The 19,222-nt window shown below is 46.1% G+C and overlaps 1 protein-coding gene across 1 annotated transcript in view; it reads left to right on the top strand.

Moving 5' to 3' along the window:
* ntrk3a (neurotrophic tyrosine kinase, receptor, type 3a) overlaps positions 1-19,222 on the top strand; it is a 189,416-nt gene that overhangs the window by 67,004 nt on the left and 103,190 nt on the right. The window contains 3 exon segments of the mRNA XM_077022580.1: positions 15,099-15,253; positions 15,426-15,568; positions 15,745-15,886. Of these exon segments, the coding sequence (XP_076878695.1) occupies positions 15,099-15,253; positions 15,426-15,568; positions 15,745-15,886 (440 nt within the window).

Genomic DNA, 19,222 nt, shown 5'->3' with positions numbered 1-19,222 from the left:
GTTTGTGCTTCAAGGAGAAAAATCGCTGTCTTTTGTGTTATGAAGCGGTGGCGGTTGTCAAAGGGTACAATCTACATCTGCATTTTTAGACCAAACATGGAGTTAAGTATGCCAAAATTAGGCATCAAGAAAACAGAGGCGGAAAGAGTACTGAAAATTTGTAACTGAGTAAAAGTATCATTACTTTGCCTAAAATCTACTCAGAGTAAAAGTAAAAATACCCATCTCCAAATTTACTCGAGTAAAAGTACAAAATTACTTTATTTAAAATGTAATTTCAGTAAAAGTTACTTAGTTACTTTCAGTTATTTAATGCATGGATGAATCATGAACCAAATTCAGCACAAGTTGTTTTAATCAACTTCAAAGTGTATTTAAGTGCACATCCACACTTGCAAAAGATCAGCTAGGCTCAGGAACATACTTCCTCACAGCACAAGGACAGTCACAACCTGTACCATAAAGTGCAAACTATTTTCAGTCCTATTGTCCAACGGACAACACTATGATAAAAATAAAGAAATTTAAATAACAAATTATTCAAAAAACAAAATGCACACAAAATTAAGTGCCCACAAGATGCCACAAATCAAACTAAAATGCAACAGGATTCCACTACTCACATCCCACATCAAAAATTAAAAAATGCTCATAGGATCCCACAATTTAAAAGTAAGTGCTCACAGGATCCAACTATTTAAAATACAGTGCCCACCGGATCCCAATATTGTGACGTGCGGAGGAACGGACACGACACGTAGCAGAAGGTGCAAACACGAACTTTACTTTGACAATGAACACGTAGCTTCACTGCGGTGGCGCAAGCACAACAAAGTGACACTCACACTGGCATGAAACTTAGACAAAGACGAGCACACGACACTGCGCGAACGCACATTAAATAAGTGAGTTACACAGACCCACGTGACCTCGAGACAAGGCACAGGTGTAACAAACGAACACGCTCACAAACAACCCACACCCACGGAAGTACAAACATGGACATAACAGCACGCAGACGACGTCATGACACGCCCACAGGGAAGGGTCCGGAGCTTTCACCGTGACAGAACCCTCCGCCAGGGGCTCGCTACTCCCGGAGCGTCCCGCGTAGCCGGGAAGCCCCGAACCAACACCGACGGGGCAGGTCCGGAGCCGCCGGGATCGTGAGCCTCCGAGAGCAGTCACCCCCGACGGCGGGAACCGCCGCGAACAGCTCTAGCACACCCTCCCTGGGAAGACAGGGGAGAAAACGTTAAACAATGGCACGCTGACAAACACACACACTGGAACATGAAACACAAATGGCACAAAAGGGAACAGTGGGTTAGGGAGACACAAGGGGACAGACAGAAACACCGGAACACACACATTCAGCCCCGAAGCCAGGCTTCCCGCCTGAGGCAACGCCGGTAGCGGCGCGAAGGCTCCGAGGGCTGGAGACGCTGCAGCAGGCGGTGCTCCTCCCGCCTGTTGCGCCCGCTCACCGCCAGGTGCCGCACGGCCGGCGGACGCGCTGGGTGGAGCGCGACTGGTCGACCGCTTGGGGCCAGTCCCTCCGGCGGGCGCTCGAGGGGCGGCGTGACTGTCCGACCGCTTGGGTGCCGTGCTTCGGTCGGACGCGCGGGGTGCAGTGCGACTGGTCGACCGCCTGGGGGCAGCACACCTGGCGGACGCGCGAGGTGCAGCGCGACTTTTAGCCCGCTTGGAGGCAGCGCGACCGGCGGGTCTCACAGCGACCTTCCTCCCGGGTCCGTGACTCCCTCCTCTGGGAGAACCGTAGGGGCTTGCTGCGCGATAGGCCTGCCGGCGCTCCCTCTCCGGGAATCTCCCGTAGGAAGCCCCTCCCTTGCCAGGCCAACCCCCTCTTGGACCGGTATCGGGGGTGGTGTCCATCTCCGGCTCCTCCTCCTCGGCCACGCTCCAGTCCATGGACCGAGCGGGGGTCTCGCATCGGGAGTGGTCCATGGGCTCCTCCTCGCAGGAATCCCCACTCACCGATGCGAACGAACTGTCCGGTCCGCTCCCTCCCCCTTTGTATACCGTCGGGAGCGAACATACAGACGGGGGGCTCTCCCCCTCGCTCTCCTCACCGTAGTCAGATGGGAGGGGACTGACGTCATCCCCCCCGTAACGAACGGTGCTCTCCGAGCATACGGACGGGGAATACTCCTCCTCGGAGTCCACGCCTGTCGCCTCGCACTCCGTTGGCGGAGCACTGACGTCTTCCTCTCCGTAGCAGACCGTGCTCCGTGAGCACATTGACGGGGAATACTCCTCCTCCTCGGAGTCCGTCCCCTCCGTCTCGCCCTCCGACGGTGGGAGACTGCCTTCCTCACCCCCGTAATCCACCGTGCTCTTCGAGCACATTGAGGGGGGATAGGACTCTTCCTCCTCTTCCTCGGGAGGGGTGAGGGAAAAGGCACCCATGCCCACCCAAAACGGCTCATCGGTCTCCTCTTCCTCGGGGAAGACCGGGAGTAGCGCGCTATCCTCTCCTTGCTCTGCGCTCTCGGGCACTGGCATGGGAGAATACGCGTGCGGGGTTTCGGTCCTGCCGCCTCTTACCGCCCGGTGCGGGGGCTCTAGGGAAGCGGTGAGGTCCTGGTCCCTCCACATGCGGACCGCGGATTGGCGTAGGTGTTCTGCCATCTCCGCATCCTCCGCTTCCCGAGCCGCGCAGAGCATGTACGCGCACAACGGGTTCCTCATCATCTCCTGCTCGGAGACAGGGGCTTCGTGGTGACGGACCGGGGAAGAGCCGTGGTGGCGACGGCTCTTTCTCTTCCCTTTAGGCGCCCGGGTGGCGTATCCAGGCATACCTCTTTCTCTTTGGCTCGTCTTTCTGTGACGTGCGGAGGAACGGACACGACACGTAGCAGAAGGTGCAAACACGAACTTTACTTTGACAATGAACACGTAGCTTCACTGCGGTGGCGCAAGCACAACAAAGTGACACTCACACTGGCATGAAACTTAGACAAAGACGAGCACACGACACTGCGCGAACGCACATTAAATAAGTGAGTTACACAGACCCACGTGACCTCGAGACAAGGCACAGGTGTAACAAACGAACACGCTCACAAACAACCCACACCCACGGAAGTACAAACATGGACATAACAGCACGCAGACGACGTCATGACACGCCCACAGGGAAGGGTCCGGAGCTTTCACCGTGACAAATATTCACAATAAAATGCCCACAGGTTGCCACAGCTCAAAATAAAATATAAAATGACCACAGGATCCCACATCTCAAAATAAAACAAAATACAGGATTCCACTATTTAAAATGCTCACAGGATCCAACTATTCAAAATACAGTGCCCACAGGATTCCACTTTTCACAATAAAATGTACACAGGATCCCACAGAACCTGATAGATAGAGGATTTAAAGATAGAACAATCTCATCCTTTTGGAAATAAGTGCACCAGATTATGACCTGATTATGAGACAATAGAAAGGGCGCGCGCAAGGCAAGGCCACGCAATTGGCCTTCAGTTCTGGGACGCAGAAGTTTAAATTTCTGCCCGCATTTAATTTTTCGCCATCAATATTTTTTTTTACTCAGTAATGTGAGGGCGTTCAGTAGTAAAGTAGTAAAGTAAAACTACTTGGGTCAAAATGTACTCAAGTAAAAGTAAAAATTACATATTTCAAAAACTACTCAGAAAATTACAAATTACTCATAAAAAGTACTCAATTACAGTAATGTGAGTAAATGTAATTAGTTACTTTCCACCCCTGCTAGAAAAACAACAAATTGCCAGAGAATTAAAAGGCAAGCTGTGATCGCAACAGAATGTGTTTGCAAAAGCTACAACCACAAACCAACCATACAGCAGTAAAAACTAGCTGAAGAAATCGCCCGCGCTGCAGTCTTTTTCAGAGGGAGTGTTTTTGAAGCACATTTGCTATTTTCACATTTAATGGATATTTCAACTTTTGAACAAAGTAAATGTGATATCTTTGATGTTATTTTTCTTTATTCATTTGGATAGTTTGATTGTTGATTGATGGAGTAATGTGGGTTTCATAACCTAACAAATTAAAAGGATTTATATTATCATAACAGAGCAACAAGCAAACATATATTTACATTTACATATGGCCCTCTGTGGGCAATGTTTATGCTGATGTGTCCCACGGTGAAAATGAGTTTGACACCCCTGGTTTAGAGGTATGTAGAGGTAGGCTTATTTTGAGGAAGATTCTCAACTACGTACATGTAAAATTGGGTGATGACAGTTAGCTAGGTTAACTAACTAGCTAGCTAAATAATTGCTAACACTTTCCACTAATAATTAATTATTTAAAGACAAACCTGCATGTTAGGAGAAAGTGTGCACTAGCAGTTCGCTAACTAGCAGGGTGTTAAACTTTTGGCCGACCAAGGCCAGTAATCCTAACCACTGAGCCACAGACAAAGAAAAGAATGTGTGTTGTTTATGTAACACCTGAGTTTACCGCAGTTACCAACTACAGCGGCAGCCGTTCTGCCTTGCCAATATAAGTGGAGATCAGAACTGCAATAAGGCTATGGACCAGTATATATAGGTTCTGTGAGGAGGTGAGGTGTGTGACAGCATGCACGGGAGACTGATACGGCTCAAAGGGAATGGACACTTTACTGGAGAATGAAGGTGGACGTACAGAGTTACAGGGCTAAAGAAAATAACAGCTGATTATATATATACAGATATAATCAGAAATTACAGAAATTATAAAAATTATTTCACTTGTGTCCCCTTTGCTTTAGCAACAAGTCAACACACACACAAATCAGATTTGAAACAGGTGTTAAAAATAATAAAAGTACATGTAGTGCTCAAGATAGTGAGTGGAAGGAAGGTAACAGTCTTTCAGACTAGTTTGTTCCTACTTCATCAGTATGTAGTGAAGATGACACTCAAAAGAAAATAGTCCAACCCGTGGGTGGCTCGCCATCTAACTCTCCAGTAGATCCACCAGGCACTGTCTCCCCGGAGTCTGATGATCCCCAATAAAAAACCTGACCTCTATGACGAATTCGACTTGCTGCTAGACTGTCCCGACCAGGTCTAGCCAGCAACGGCGTTATTTGCTTACTAATTCTCCGTCAGTTCAGCTGGATATAGGAGATTTGAAGTCCCCAATTTTCTTCGTTTGTAGTACTGTGTAGTACTGTTTCATGAATTTCGATAGCAGGATTTCTACTATTGTTTTCCTCAAATAACTACTACTACACGTCTCAACACGAGGGGAATCATCAGAAAAAGAACAAAAGAATAAAAGAGTAGCGGTCTTGGTAGACTACGCAAAGCAGTAGGCGGAACCATTCGATCCCCAGCTGTGATTCGCTAAAGCAGCTCCTATAGGAAACAGCGTTGTGCTGAGCATGCAGAACAAAATTTTACTTTCTATTCTAATTGGTTGAGATTGTAGGATGCCACGCATATGTCAGGCAAAAGTTAACCCTTCGCCAACCGGCGGTTATGACTGGCATTAACACCACATGAAATTCGGGTTACATTTACACCAAGACAAATAAGCATCTTGGAATGAAAATGAGCATGCTAAATTACACTGCAGTACAAACTCAGGACTTGACTTTTGCACATCTACATTACATTTACAGCATTTAGCAGACACTCTTATCCAGAGTGACTTACAAAGTGCAAACTAGTGATCACTAGGAGGGCATGGTACACACATACCATAGCCCAGTGGTTAAGTGCTTTGCTCAAGGGCACTTCAGTGATGGCCCAGGAGTCAAACCCACAACCCTCCGGTTGTGAAGAACAGACTATGCCAACCAGCGGTAAAACATTTCTGCTTTACAGTGACAGCACATCATAACGTTTGGAATATCTGGAGCGCACTGTCAGCATTCCAGTGTTCAGTACCCCGATGAGCAGTGAGAGGCTGACATGGCAACAGTGTGCAGCTCACATCAGCCTCCGCATACGGGAGCCGGAGGAGTCAGCTATGTATAGTGTTGGTACCCACTTCCGTTGTGGTGGTGCACATATCCACTGTGATGTGACGGGATTTCCAGCATTTCTGAATATGCAGTGCGTTTCTGAAATGTAGCGTACATGTTGTTATTTTGTTATAACTTTCTGTGTATTTGCAGCACGTTTTTCTTTTGTAGCATGATGGGTCTTCTTGGCCACCGTATTTTACCAACTGGCTCTGTAGCACATGTACAGTGTTCTGTACGTACTGACAGTACCTGTGACATGTTCAGAAAGGGCCTTAATGATGTCATTTAGAAATATGTTGGCTTGAGGTCCCAGAAACAGATTCTAGAGGACTGGTGTTCTAGAAGCTTACGTTTATCAAGGACTGGTGTTCTAGAAGATTACGTTTATAGAGGCTTGGTGTTCTAGAAGCTGACATTTCTAGAGGCTTTGTGTTCTAGAAGCTTATGTTTCTAGAGGCTTTGTATTCTGGAAGCTTACGTTTATAGATGCTTGGTGTTCTATAAGCTTACCTTTATAGAGGCATGGTGTTCTAGAAGTTTACGTTTCTAGAGGCTTGGTGTTCTAGAAGCTTACGTTTATAGAGGCTTGGTGTTCTAGAAGATTGTGCTTATAGATCCTTTGTGTTCTAGAAGCTTACATTTATAGAAGATGCCTGGTGTTATAGAAGCTTACATTTCTGGAGGCTTTGTGTTCTAGAAGCTTACGTTTATAGGGGCTTGGTGTTTGGATCCTCTGGACTAAACCTTTCTGGTTCTGCTGTTAATTCACTTAGTGTGTTGCTCATACACTGAAGAAAAGGAAAGGCTTCAAATAAAATGATTTTAAATGGTGCTTTAAAGTGTGTTTGTTTCCATGACTGACACACTGTTCCTATGAGAAATGCCAGTGAAACTGCTATGTGTTTTATTACCTGAAGTGTCAGCTGAACACCAAAGAGATCTCTCTATCTTTCTCTCTCTCTCTCTCTCTCTCTCTCTCTCTCTCTCTCTCTCTCTCTCTCTCTCTCTCACTCCATCTGTATCTCCCTCTGTCTCTGCATTTCTCTCTCTGTCTCTCTGTCACTGTTTGTTTTACTTGTTTCTCTACACAGCCTTTTAACCTGCCAGTGCTTATGTAATAGCCACTGTGCTTTAATATCAGAGTTATTGGGGTAATATAGAATCAGAGGATAATATAGAATCAGAGGATAAAGGTACAAACTGCAGTGGAAACGTAGATTCTCCTCTGATCTGGTACTGAAATTCCTATGTGATGGACAACAAATAAACATCTAGTTTTCTTTAAAGAATGACTATCTGTGCTAATAGCCCCACTACATAATAAAGGTCCCCATCATTCACTATTCACCTTATGCATTTTATATGTGATGTTAGCCAGGGATCTGACAGAGGAATATGTTCATATGAAATATGGATTTTTGAGTTCTAGTTTTGTGTGTGTGTGTGTGTGTGTGTGTGTGTGTGTGTGTGTGTGTGTGTGTGTGTGTGTGTGTGTGTGTGTGTGTGTGTGTGTGTGTGTGTGTGTTGGGGCAGCCTGACCCCTCGTTTGGGACAACATGACAGGCTGGTGGCCCCTCCCCCCACTGGGAACAGCCTCTCTATCTATCTCTCTCTCTGATCCTTTGTCTCTCTCTCTCTGTCTGTGATCCTCTCTGTCTCTCTCTCTCTCTGTGATCCTCTCTCTCTGTCTGTAATCCTATCTCTCTCTCTCTCTCTCTGTCTGTAATCCTCTCTGTCTTTCTCTCCATCTGTGATCCTCTCTGTCTCTCTTTTCTCTTCTCTCTGTTGTACAAATACTCCAAGCTGACATGGCACTGCTGTTGGATCTGCCTGTGTCTGATGGGTCTGATCTACATTACTGTGTCTGATGTGTCTGATCTACATTACTGTGTCTGATGTGTCTGATCTACATTACTGTGTCTGATGGGTCTGATCTACATTACTGTGTCTGATCTACATTACTGTGTCTGATGGGTCTGATCTACATTACTGTGTCTGATGGGTCTGATCTACATTACCGTTTGGCGTTCCCAGAGCTGGTCACTGACACCTCTGTTGTGTGAGCTCATGCTGTCTGCAGACAGCTAGAGCCTAATGATATAGGAAAAGCCTTAGGTATCAAATTCAGACTCCTGAATTCTCAAAAACACTCCAAACACTTATAGGATAATGGATTCAGACTCTTACACCTTCATGGGGTAATAAAACCAGACTATTATATCTTCATAAGATAATACAATGAGATCTCTGCATTCTTTTGAGGTAACTGAATCAGACTGCTGTGAACTTATGAGGAAATAAAAACAGACTCTCACTCTCTTATGACATAATAGAATCAGATTCGTACAGCTTTGTAAGGTAATAGAATCAGGCATAAATGCCTTCATAAAGCAATAAAGAAGCAAAGAGCCTGCCACACCTACACTGTGGGAGACACTGAGCTCAGACACAGATGTAGACGTGCAGGAATCCTGCCTGCTGTTCACAGCCGTGCTGTGTAGTTCATACTGTTTGCAGGATGTATGGATCTGCACACCTACAGACACGGCAATTACCAGCCCAGCTGGAAGTAAGGAAAAATTCCAGCCATGTGTGTGATACCTGAGAGTGTGTGTACCACAGTGATACCTGAGGGTGTGTGTACCGCAGTGATACCTGAGGGTGTGTGTACCACAGTGATACCTGAGGGAGTGTGTACCACAGTGATACCTGAGGGTGTGTGTACCACAGTGATACCTGAGGGAGTGTGTACCACAGTGATACCTGAGGGTGTGTGTACCGCAGTGATACCTGAGGGTGTGTGTACCGCAGTGATACCTGAGGGTGTGTGTACCGCAGTGATACCTGAGGGTGTGTGTACCGCAGTGATACCTGAGGGTGTGTGTACCGCAGTGATACCTGAGGGTGTGTGTACCGCAGTGATACCTGAGGGTGTGTGTTCCACAGTGATACCTGAGGGTGTGTGTACCACAGTGATACCTGAGGGTGTGTGTACCGCAGTGATACCTGAGGGTGTGTGTACCGCAGTGATACCTGAGGGAGTGTGTACCACAGTGATACCTGAGGGTGTGTGTACCGCAGTGATACCTGAGGGAGTGTGTGTACCGCAGTGATACCTGAGGGTGTGTGTACCACAGTGATACCTGAGGGAGTGTGTGTACCACAGTGATACCTGAGGGAGTGTGTACCACAGTGATACCTGAGGGAGTGTGTACCGCAGTGATACCTGAGGGAGTGTGTGTACCGCAGTGATACCTGAGGGTGTGTGTACCACAGTGATACCTGAGGGAGTGTGTGTACCACAGTGATACCTGAGGGTGTGTGTACCGCAGTGATACCTGAGGGAGTGTGTACCGCAGTGATACCTGAGGGTGTGTGTACCGCAGTGATACCTGAGGGTGTGTGTACCGCAGTGATACCTGAGGGAGAGTTTGTAACCGTGACACCTGAAGGTGTGTGTGTAACAGAGATATCTGAGGGTTCTGTGTAAGTGATACGTGAGGTTGTGTGTGTGTGTGTGTGTGTGTGTGTGTGTGTGTGTAAAAGTGATACCTAAAGGTGTGTTTAACAGTGTTAGCTGAGGGTGTGTGTGCAACAGTGATATCTGAGGGTGGGCTTCCAAATTCTTGTGTCATTTTAAGCATGTTTGCCTGAGTGTTAACTCTTCCAGTCAGCTGGTAGCCTAATCCTCCTGTGGTGTTTCTGGGCTACTGGAGAGCTCCGAAAAGAGTTTAATTTCCCCTGCATGTCTATGAGGTGCTATCTGATATGTGTATGTGCTTGTGTGTGATTTTTATTGATAATTAGACTGTGATGACTGCTGGGACTTGCGTGTGTAATTATGGTATGATTAAACAATGTTCTGATGCGCTCAGACTAATGGTGCAGGCCAGAGACTGGCATCACAGCACAGCAGGGTAACACACGCACACACATGTGCACACACACACACACACACACACACACACACACACACACACACACACACACACACACACACACACACACACACACACACACACACACACATGCATTTGCACACAGACATGCACACACACACATGCAGATATCTGAGGGTGTGTGTATAACAGTGATATCTGAGGGTGTGTGTATAACAGTGATATCTGAGGGTGTGTGTTTAACAGTGATATCTGAGGGTGTGTGTATAACAGTGATATCATTCACATGTTTCATGCCTGGCTGTCCCCAGCCCCCCAGCACTGCCCCCCCCACTCCACCCCCCTCGTGTTGCTTTCCTTGACCTTCCAGAATGCTAATTTGATGTTTAATTCATGTTTTTGCCAAAATGATGAAATAGTTCATCTCTGGGTGGCTTTTGCTTTGGTGATTTAAAAACTGAGGTCTACTCTCAGGTCACGTGTAGAAGGTGTGGTGGAGGTGTGTGTAGCGTTCTGAATTTACCACCATGTTTTCCTGCTGCGGGTGCTACGTGTTCAGGACCTGCAGGAGAGACGATGTTCATTGCTAAGTTCCCTGTGAGAGGAGGAGGACGTTCTGCCTCTCCTCACACTCTCCTCACACTCTCTCACACTCTCCTCACGCTCTCCTCACGCTCTCCTCACACTCTCCTCACACTCTCCTCACGCTCTCCTCACGCTCTCCTCACACTCTCCTCACACTCTCTCACACTCTCCTCACGCTCTCCTCACACTCTCTCACACTCTCTCACACTCTCCTCACACTCTCTCACACTCTCCTCACGCTCTCCTCACACTCTCCTCACACTCTCCTCACACTCTCCTCACACTCTCTCACACTCTCCTCACGCTCTCCTCACGCTCTCCTCACGCTCTCCTCACACTCTCCTCACACTCGAGAGGAGTATTCACACATTTGCTTGCAGCTGTGATTTGTAAATCCATACAACATACACTTGAACATATAGACACACACCCACAAAAACTACACAGAGACACGTACTACTACATATAAGTTGCACATACATAAACAACATACTACGCACACACACACACACATTTGCATATATGAAATAGACAACTACGTAGACAACACAAAACAGTAACCTGTCATTTTGTGTGGTACAGTTGCATAAAGATAACAAACCACTTATCTTCTAGGTCAGGGTGAATTGAGGCTGTGATTGTAATTGAGGTCAGGGCTGAGAGTGCCCTGAATCGAGAGTGCAACCTCCGTTCACTCTGCCCTGACCAGAGTTATGTCAGGTCAAGGTGAGTGGAGAGTGTCATTGTAATTGAGAGGAGACAGGTTTAGATAAACATGTACTGGGACCCAGCTGGGAGGTTTTTTGTAGGCACAGCCCAGTGGAGGATCACCCCCACTGAGATCTCCACAAGATCCCCACTGAGATCTCCACAAGATCCCCACTGAGATCTCCACAAGATCCCCACTGAGATCTCCACAAGCAGGGAAAGCCTCTCGAGATCAATGAATGTAGGCAATGGTTTTATAACAAACCAGATGAATTACATGGTGGACTGGTGTGTACACCCCAGCAGGGATGTTGGCACTGGAAATGATTTAATTGTGCAAAGTTTACACGTGCTGTGAGAGTGAAGGCACATGAGCAGAGCTTCATTCACTGAATAAGCTCTTCATTTAGTGATTCAGCTCTTCATTTAGTGATTCAGCTCTTCATTTAGTGATTCAACTCTTCATTCAGTGATTCAGCTCTTTATTCACTGAATCAGCTCTTCATTTAGTGATTTAGCTCTTCATTCAGTGATTCAGCTCTTTATTCACTGAATCAGCTCTTCATTCACCGAATCAGCTCTTCATTCACTTTATCAGCTCTTCAATCACCGAATCAGCTCTTCATTCAATTTATCAGCTCTTCATTCACTGAATCAGCTCTTCATCGCCGGGCCCCTCTCTGTGCAAACAGCCTCCAGTCTCAGGGCCGCCCTGTGGGTTTTGCTTCCTGTGGTCATGTATGGTTTCAGTGCTTCTGTGTGGAGTTGAACAGATGCTCAGGTGCTTGGTGGTGAATTTGCCATGAGTGTGTGGACTGAGTGTCCAAACTGTGTCCACACACAAGCGTCCCCAGTCAGCACAGTCTGCCACAGATGGAACAGCTCCAAGTGCTCTGTCTCTCTCTCCCTATACAGTATATTCTCCTGTCTGTCTCTCTCTCCCTATACAGTATATCCTCCTGTCTGTCTCTCTCTCCCTATACAGTATATTCTCCTGTTCTCTCTCCCTATACAGTAATTCCTCCTGTCTGTCTCTCTCTCCCTATACAGTATATCCTCCTGTCTGTCTCTCTCTCCCTATACAGTATATCCTCCTGTCTGTCTCTCTCTCCCTATACAGTATATTCTCCTGTCTGTCTCTCTCTCTCTATACAGTATATTCTCCTGTCTGTCTCTCTCTCCCTATACAGTATTTCCTCCTGTCTGTCTCTCTCTCCCTATGCAGTATATCATCCTGTCTGTCTCTCTCTCCCTATGCAGTATATCCTCCTGTCTGTCTCTCTCTCCCTATGCAGTATATCCTCCTGTCTATCTCTTTCTCCCTATATGGTATATCCTCTTGTCTGTCTCTCTCTCCCTATATGGTATATCCTCCTGTCTGTCTCTCTCTCCCTATATGGTATATCCTCCTGTCTGTCTCTCTCTCCCTATACAGTATATCCTCCTGTCTGTCTCTCTCTCTATATATAAGGTACATCCTCCTGTCTGTCTCTCTCTCTCCCTATATGGTATATCCTCCTGTCTGTCTCGCTCCCTATATGGTATATCCTCTTGTCTGTCTCTCTCTCTCCCTATATGGTATATCCTCTTGTCTGTCTCTCTCTCTCCCTATATGGTATATCCTCCTGTCTGTCTTGCTCCCTATATGGTATATCCTCCTGTCTGTCTCGCTCCCTATATGGTATATCCTCCTGTCTATCTCTTTCTCCCTATATGGTATATCCTCTTGTCTGTCTCTCTCTCCCTATATGGTATATCCTCCTGTCTGTCTCTCTCTCCCTATATGGTATATCCTCCTGTTTGTCTCTCTCTCCCTATACAGTATATCCTCCTGTCTGTCTCTCTCTCTATATATAAGGTACATCCTCCTGTCTGTCTCTCTCTCTCCCTATATGGTATATCCTCCTGTCTGTCTCGCTCCCTATATGGTATATCCTCTTGTCTGTCTCTCTCTCTCCCTATATGGTATATCCTCCTGTCTGTCTCGCTCCCTATATGGTATATCCTCCTGTCTGTCTCTCTCCTCCTCCATCTCTCTTTAAATGGATCCAGCTGTCAGATGGTTTTACAGTAAACACTACACTGTGCACAATTTATTCTTTATTTCTACACTTTAATTTATTTTCATTCTTAATTTATCTTTAAATCTTGTTTTATCTATTAAATGTATTATTGTATTCCTTAAAAAAAACGTTAAACTTTAAGTAGTCCTGTAACTCGTGAGGGAGGCAGGAGGCCGAGATGAGTGGACAATCAAAATGGCTTCATTTACAAATGCTGCGCAGTTAGCGCACAAGCAGACACGAAACATGTAACGATTCTAGACTTTCAGACGTGAGGTAGACTCAACAAAGATGAGCCACGGTGGACACACATATATAAATAAGTAGGCCCCAAGTGTATCGCATGATGTTACAGTAACGAGATGAGACACGGGTGAGACGGATGCACACACACACGTTGAACCACACCCAAAGGAAGGATATATATGGACGAGTATTGATGCACACTCCACGTACACACGCCCGGAGGGAAGGGTCCACTTTAACTTAATAAATTGTACTTGAAACTTTTTATTTTAATTTTTTGGCAAAGATCAATATCAAGATGTATTAACCATTAGTATTCTGTTTCTGGTGTGAAACTCTAAAACCACTTTGTAGGAAAAGTAACAGTAAACCTGCCTTGCCCATGATACTTTAAGAGTTGGAGGGAGTGGTGTTTAATTGTGTGTGTGTGTGTGTGTGTGTGTGTGTGTGTGTGTGTGTGTGTGTGTGTGTGTGTGTGTGTGTGTGTGTGTGTGTGTGTGTGTGTGTGTGTGTGGTTGTGTGTGTTTCTTTAGGAGACTGTAGGGATTAGTGTTTCGGTTATCTGCTTTGTCCTTGGGTTTTTGCCAAGCTCAGTGTCTACACGCATATATACACGTGTAGACATATATAGTATAGTATGTAGTATATACATATATATATATATATATACGTGTGTGTGTCTGTGTGTGTGTTTCTATAGGAAACTGGAGAAAGTGGTGTTTAACCGTGTGTGTGTCTGTGTGTGTGTGTGTGTGTGTGTGTTTTTCTATAGGAGGCTGGAGGGAGTGGTGTTTAATCGTGTGTGTGTGTGTGTGTGTGTGTGTGTGTGTGTGTGAGTGTGTTTCTATAGGAGACTGGAGGGAGTGGTGTTTAATCGTGTATGTGTGTGTGTGTGTGTGTGTGTGTGTGTGTGTGTGTGTTTCTATAGGAGGCTGGAGGGAGTGGTGTTTAATCGTGTGTGTGTGTGTGTGTGTGTGTGTGTTTCTATAGGAGGCTGGAGGGAGTGGTGTTTAATCGTGTGTGTGTGTGTGTGTGTGTGTTTCTATAGGAGACTGGAGGGAGTGGTGTTTAATCATGTGTGTGTGTGTGTGTGTGTGTGTGTGTGTGTGTGTGTGTGTGTGTGTGTGTGTGTGTGTGTTTCTATAGGGGACTGGAGGGAGTGGTGTTTAATTATGTGTGTGTGTGTGTATGTGTGTGTGTGTGTGTGTGTGTGTGTGTGTGTGTGTGTGTGTGTGTGTGTGTGTGTTTCTACAGGAGAATGGAGGGAGTGGTGTTTAATCATGTGTGTGTGTGTGTGTGTGTGTGTGTGTGTGTGTGTGTGTGTGTGTGTGTGTGTGTGTGTGTGTGTGTGTGTGTTCAATAGGAGGCTGGAGGGAGTGGTGTTTAATCGTGTGTGTGTGTGTGTGTGTGTGTGTGTGTGTGTGTGTGTGTGTTTCTATAGGAGACTGGAGGGAGTGGTGTTTAATTATGTGTGTGTGTGTGTGTGTGTGTGTGTGTGTTTCTATAGGAGACTGGAGGGAGTGGTATTTAATCATGTGTGTGTGTGTGTGTGTGTGTGTGTGTGTGTGTGTGTGTGTGTGTGTGTGTGTGTGTGTGTGTGTGTGTGTGTGTGTGTTTCAATAGGAGGCTGGAGGGAGTGGTGTTTAACTGCAGCTGTGAGATCCGCTGGATTCAGCTCTGGCAGCAGAGGGGTGAGGCGGGCCTGCATGACCAGCAGCTCTTCTGCAATAACGGGATCTCCAAGATCCCCCTGCAGCTGATGAACATCTCACACTGTGGTACATGTTGCTCTCAAACATCTCCCTCAAACATCTCTCTTTTGTTAATATTGGTATTGATTCAACGACTCAAAAAAATCTATAAAAGCAAAATACTGGTCTTTTATGAGAGAAGACCTTTCGCAAGTTTGGGCAGAGCTGGTCATTTTGATGTCTGGTTCCTTCCCTGCAGACCCTCCAGAGATCAGTGTGACCCATGGTAACCTGAGCGTCATTGAGGGAGACCACGTCACCATCATCTGTAACGGTTCAGGAATTCCTGTGCCTGATGTGGACTGGAAGGTTTCTTCACTGCACTCCATCAGCGCACACCAGGTGAGCAGAACACTCCGATCTCACACTCACTCAGGACTCCGTTAGTGAGACACGGCTCTATTCTCTCGTATTGTATGACTGAAGCTAGAATATACTGCTGAATGTATGAAATGATTTAGTCTTCATAGATTTGATTTTTTTAACATAGCACTATAATGTAATATCATCTTTTCTAGGCTGTCCAGTACCCTACAAATGTTCACTCCATCAACCTGACTATCTTGAACATCAGTCGAGATGACAACTTCTTCGTGTTGACATGTATCGCTGAGAATGTGGTGGGGATGACCAATGCCTCTGTGCAGCTCTCCGTTCAGTGTAAGCCATCTCTCCTCAGTCTCATCTCTCCTCAGTCTTCTCTCCTCAGTCTCATCTCTCCTCAGTCTTCTTTCCCCAGTCTCATCTCTCCCGAGTCTCATTTCTCCCCAGTCTCATTTCTCCCCAGTCTCATCTCTCCCGAGTCTCATTTCTCCCCAGTCTCATCTCTCCAGAGTCTCATCTCTCCTCAGTCTCATTTCTCCTGTCTATCTAATCATGAGAGGTTATTTTGTGTGGTTAGACTAAAAAATGGAACACATGCCTTGTTCTCTGATAAAGACAGTAAATTATTTTATTCAGGACTTACAAGGGTTGAATAAATTACTACCTAACAGGTTTGTAAATAGAGCAAAATTGTAGAAAATCAATTTCAATAGGAACATATAATAGAGTTTTGTGTTGCTTGTGTCTGATGGTTAAAATGTGGGGTTATGTGGGATGTGTTGTAGTTGGGGGGTGTGGGGTAGTTATAGGTGAGGGTGGAGGGTGTGGGGTTGTTATAGGTGAGGGTGTGGGGTAGTTGTAGTGAGGGTGGAGGGTGTGGAGTAGTTATAGGTGAGGGTGGAGGGTGTGGGGTAGTTATAGGTGAGGGTGGAGGGTGTGGGGTTGTTATAGGTGAGGGTGGAGGGTGTGGGGTTGTTAGGTGAGGGTGTGGGGTAGTTATAGGTGAGGGTGGAGGGTGTGGGGTAGTTATAGGTGAGGGTGGAGGGTGTGGGGTTGTTATAGGTGAGGGTGTGGGGTAGTTATAGGTGAGGGTGGAGGGTGTGGGGTAGTTATAGGTGAGGGTGGAGGGTGTGGGGTTGTTATAGGTGAGGGTGGAGGGTGTGGGGTAGTTATAGGTGAGGGTGGAGGGTGTGGGGTAGTTATAGGTGAGGGTGGAGGGTGTGGGGTTGTTATAGGTGAGGGTGGAGGGTGTGGGGTTGTTATAGGTGAGGGTGTGGGGTAGTTATCGGTGAGGGTGTGGGGTAGTTATAGGTGAGGGTGGAGGGTGTGGGGTTGTTATAGGTGAGGGTGGAGGGTGTGGGGTAGTTATAGGTGAGGGTGGAGGGTGTGGGGTTGTTATAGGTGAGGGTGGAGGGTGTGGGGTAGTTATAGGTGAGGGTGGAGGGTGTGGGGTAGTTATAGATGAGGGTGGAGGGTGTAGGGTTGTTATAGGTGAGGGTGGAGGGTGTGGGGTAGTTATAGGTGAGGGTGGAGGGTGTGGGGTTGTTATAGGTGAGGGTGGAGGGTGTGGGGTTGTTATAGGTGAGGGTGTGGGGTAGTTATCGGTGAGGGTAGAGGGTGTGGGGTAGTTATAGGTGAGGGTGGAGGGTGTGGGGTTGTTATAGGTGAGGGTGGAGGGTGTGGGGTAGTTATAGGTGAGTGTGGAGGGTGTGGGGTAGTTATAGGTGAGGGTGGAGGGTGTGGGGTTGTTATAGGTGAGGGTGGAGGGTGTGGGGTTGTTATAGGTGAGGGTGGAGGGTGTGGGGTAGTTATAGGTGATGGTGGAGGGTGTGGGGTAGTTATAGGTAAGGGTTTTTATTAACATCCATGTATGCCTTCCCAGTGCTCCACCTTCTAGTGACCAAAAGTCTCTTCAAAAAGGATTTTTTCCACAATCATAAAACAGCTCTTATCAGACTTCTGAAAATGTAATCTTGACCCCTCTATTCACAGCAACTAAAAGACCAATTTAAGCATTTTCCCTTCCTAGGCAATATCATTAAAACAGGTATTTTCTATTCAATTATATGATTATCTCTCACAACACCTTAAATGAGATATTTCAGTCTGGCTTCCAGGCTCATCATTATCCAGAACAAGCACTTCAAGTTCATTAAAGTTCTTCATGATCTTAGAGTGAATCCAGGTGTCTTTGTCCTGTTGAGTCTTTTAAATATCAGTGTTATTAGTGACCTCAGAGTTTGATACTGGGACCAACACTATTTACTGTATACATGCTTGTGTTAGTCAGGATAATTCATCAACACATTTCCTTTTACTAGTATGTAGAAGATGCACAGCTGTATATGCCCCCAGCTACAGCCCCTGGCTACTGCCCCCAGCTTCTGCCCCTAGCTAATGCCCCTAGCTACTGACCCTAGCTACTGCCCCCAGCTACTGACCCTAGCTACTGCCCCCAGCTACAGCCCCCAGTTTCTGCCCCTAGCTACTGCCCCCAGCTACAGACCTCTCAGCTCACTGTTTGATTGTCTGAGGGACATCAGGATGCATTTTAAGCAACAAAACCAAAATGGATTTCAGTGGTATTGGGACGGGAGAACTAAGGAGAACCCGCAGCTGTGTTTACCTGCCAGGGACACGTCCTGTGTCAAACGCCGGGGGTTGTTTTCAGCAATGTCCATGATTTTAAGAACCACGCAAGTAGTGTTTTCAAAACTGCATTTTGTCCCCTGAGATATGTAGCTAAGGTCTGTGACATTCTGTCAACGGCTGAAAATGACAAAGTACACTTTGTGGGGACTCCATGTCTGGCTTGTTAGTTTTAGACTACTGTAATCCTTTCTGCTCGAGTCTACCACAGAACTCCAGCTTACAGTGCAAATTGCTGTGGTGAGAGTTTCACATGAATGGGGAGTAAATGCCACCTGTTCTCTAACGTATCACCGGCCACCTGAGTTTTTTAAAAAGATTTTCAGATATGATTAATGTCCTTCAGATGCAGCCATGGTCTCGTCCCTCACATGAGCCTCCCACGAAGACGCTCAAACATAGCGGCCGAAACCTGTGGCCTGCGTCTGCGTCTGTTAGCCCCGTGCCCATGGCAACTCGCCATCTTATCCGGCCTGGGACGTTAGCGTGCTTTAATACGAAGCACAGAGAACGTGTTTAGGGTGAAACTTCATTCCAACACATTTTACATTGTTTTCTGTTCTGAACTATCTCAGCACATGAACGGCTGCTTGTAGTGTGTTTCAGGAACACTGTGTGTGTTTCTCGTCATCGTATTGTTCTTGTAAGCTCGGGTTTCCAATGTAACCCAGAGACACATAGAGCCTTCAAACCCCAATAAACAAGAGACAAATTTGGAACACTAAAATAAACATTACAACATTAAGATATTGAACCAGTAAAACTTTTTATATCCTCACAAAAAATGTTGATAACATTGTTAATAAAAATTATATTAGCTTTAAAAATACCAATTTAAAATCTTAATGGACATTGTATGAAAAAAAAAATATGTATGAAAAAATATATACATACAAATAGAACTACAGTTCTTGTAAGATTCTAATACTGACAGTTAAACTCTAATACTGAGTTAAACTTTAGAATAGCTTGTTCCACAGCTTAAAGCAGCTTAGCCACTTCAGTGTAACGAGTCATTGGAGC

This window comes from Brachyhypopomus gauderio, chromosome 11 (assembly GCF_052324685.1).
Source record: "Brachyhypopomus gauderio isolate BG-103 chromosome 11, BGAUD_0.2, whole genome shotgun sequence".
NCBI lineage: Eukaryota > Metazoa > Chordata > Actinopteri > Gymnotiformes > Hypopomidae > Brachyhypopomus > Brachyhypopomus gauderio.
This window is presented reverse-complemented; position numbering and strand designations above follow the sequence as displayed.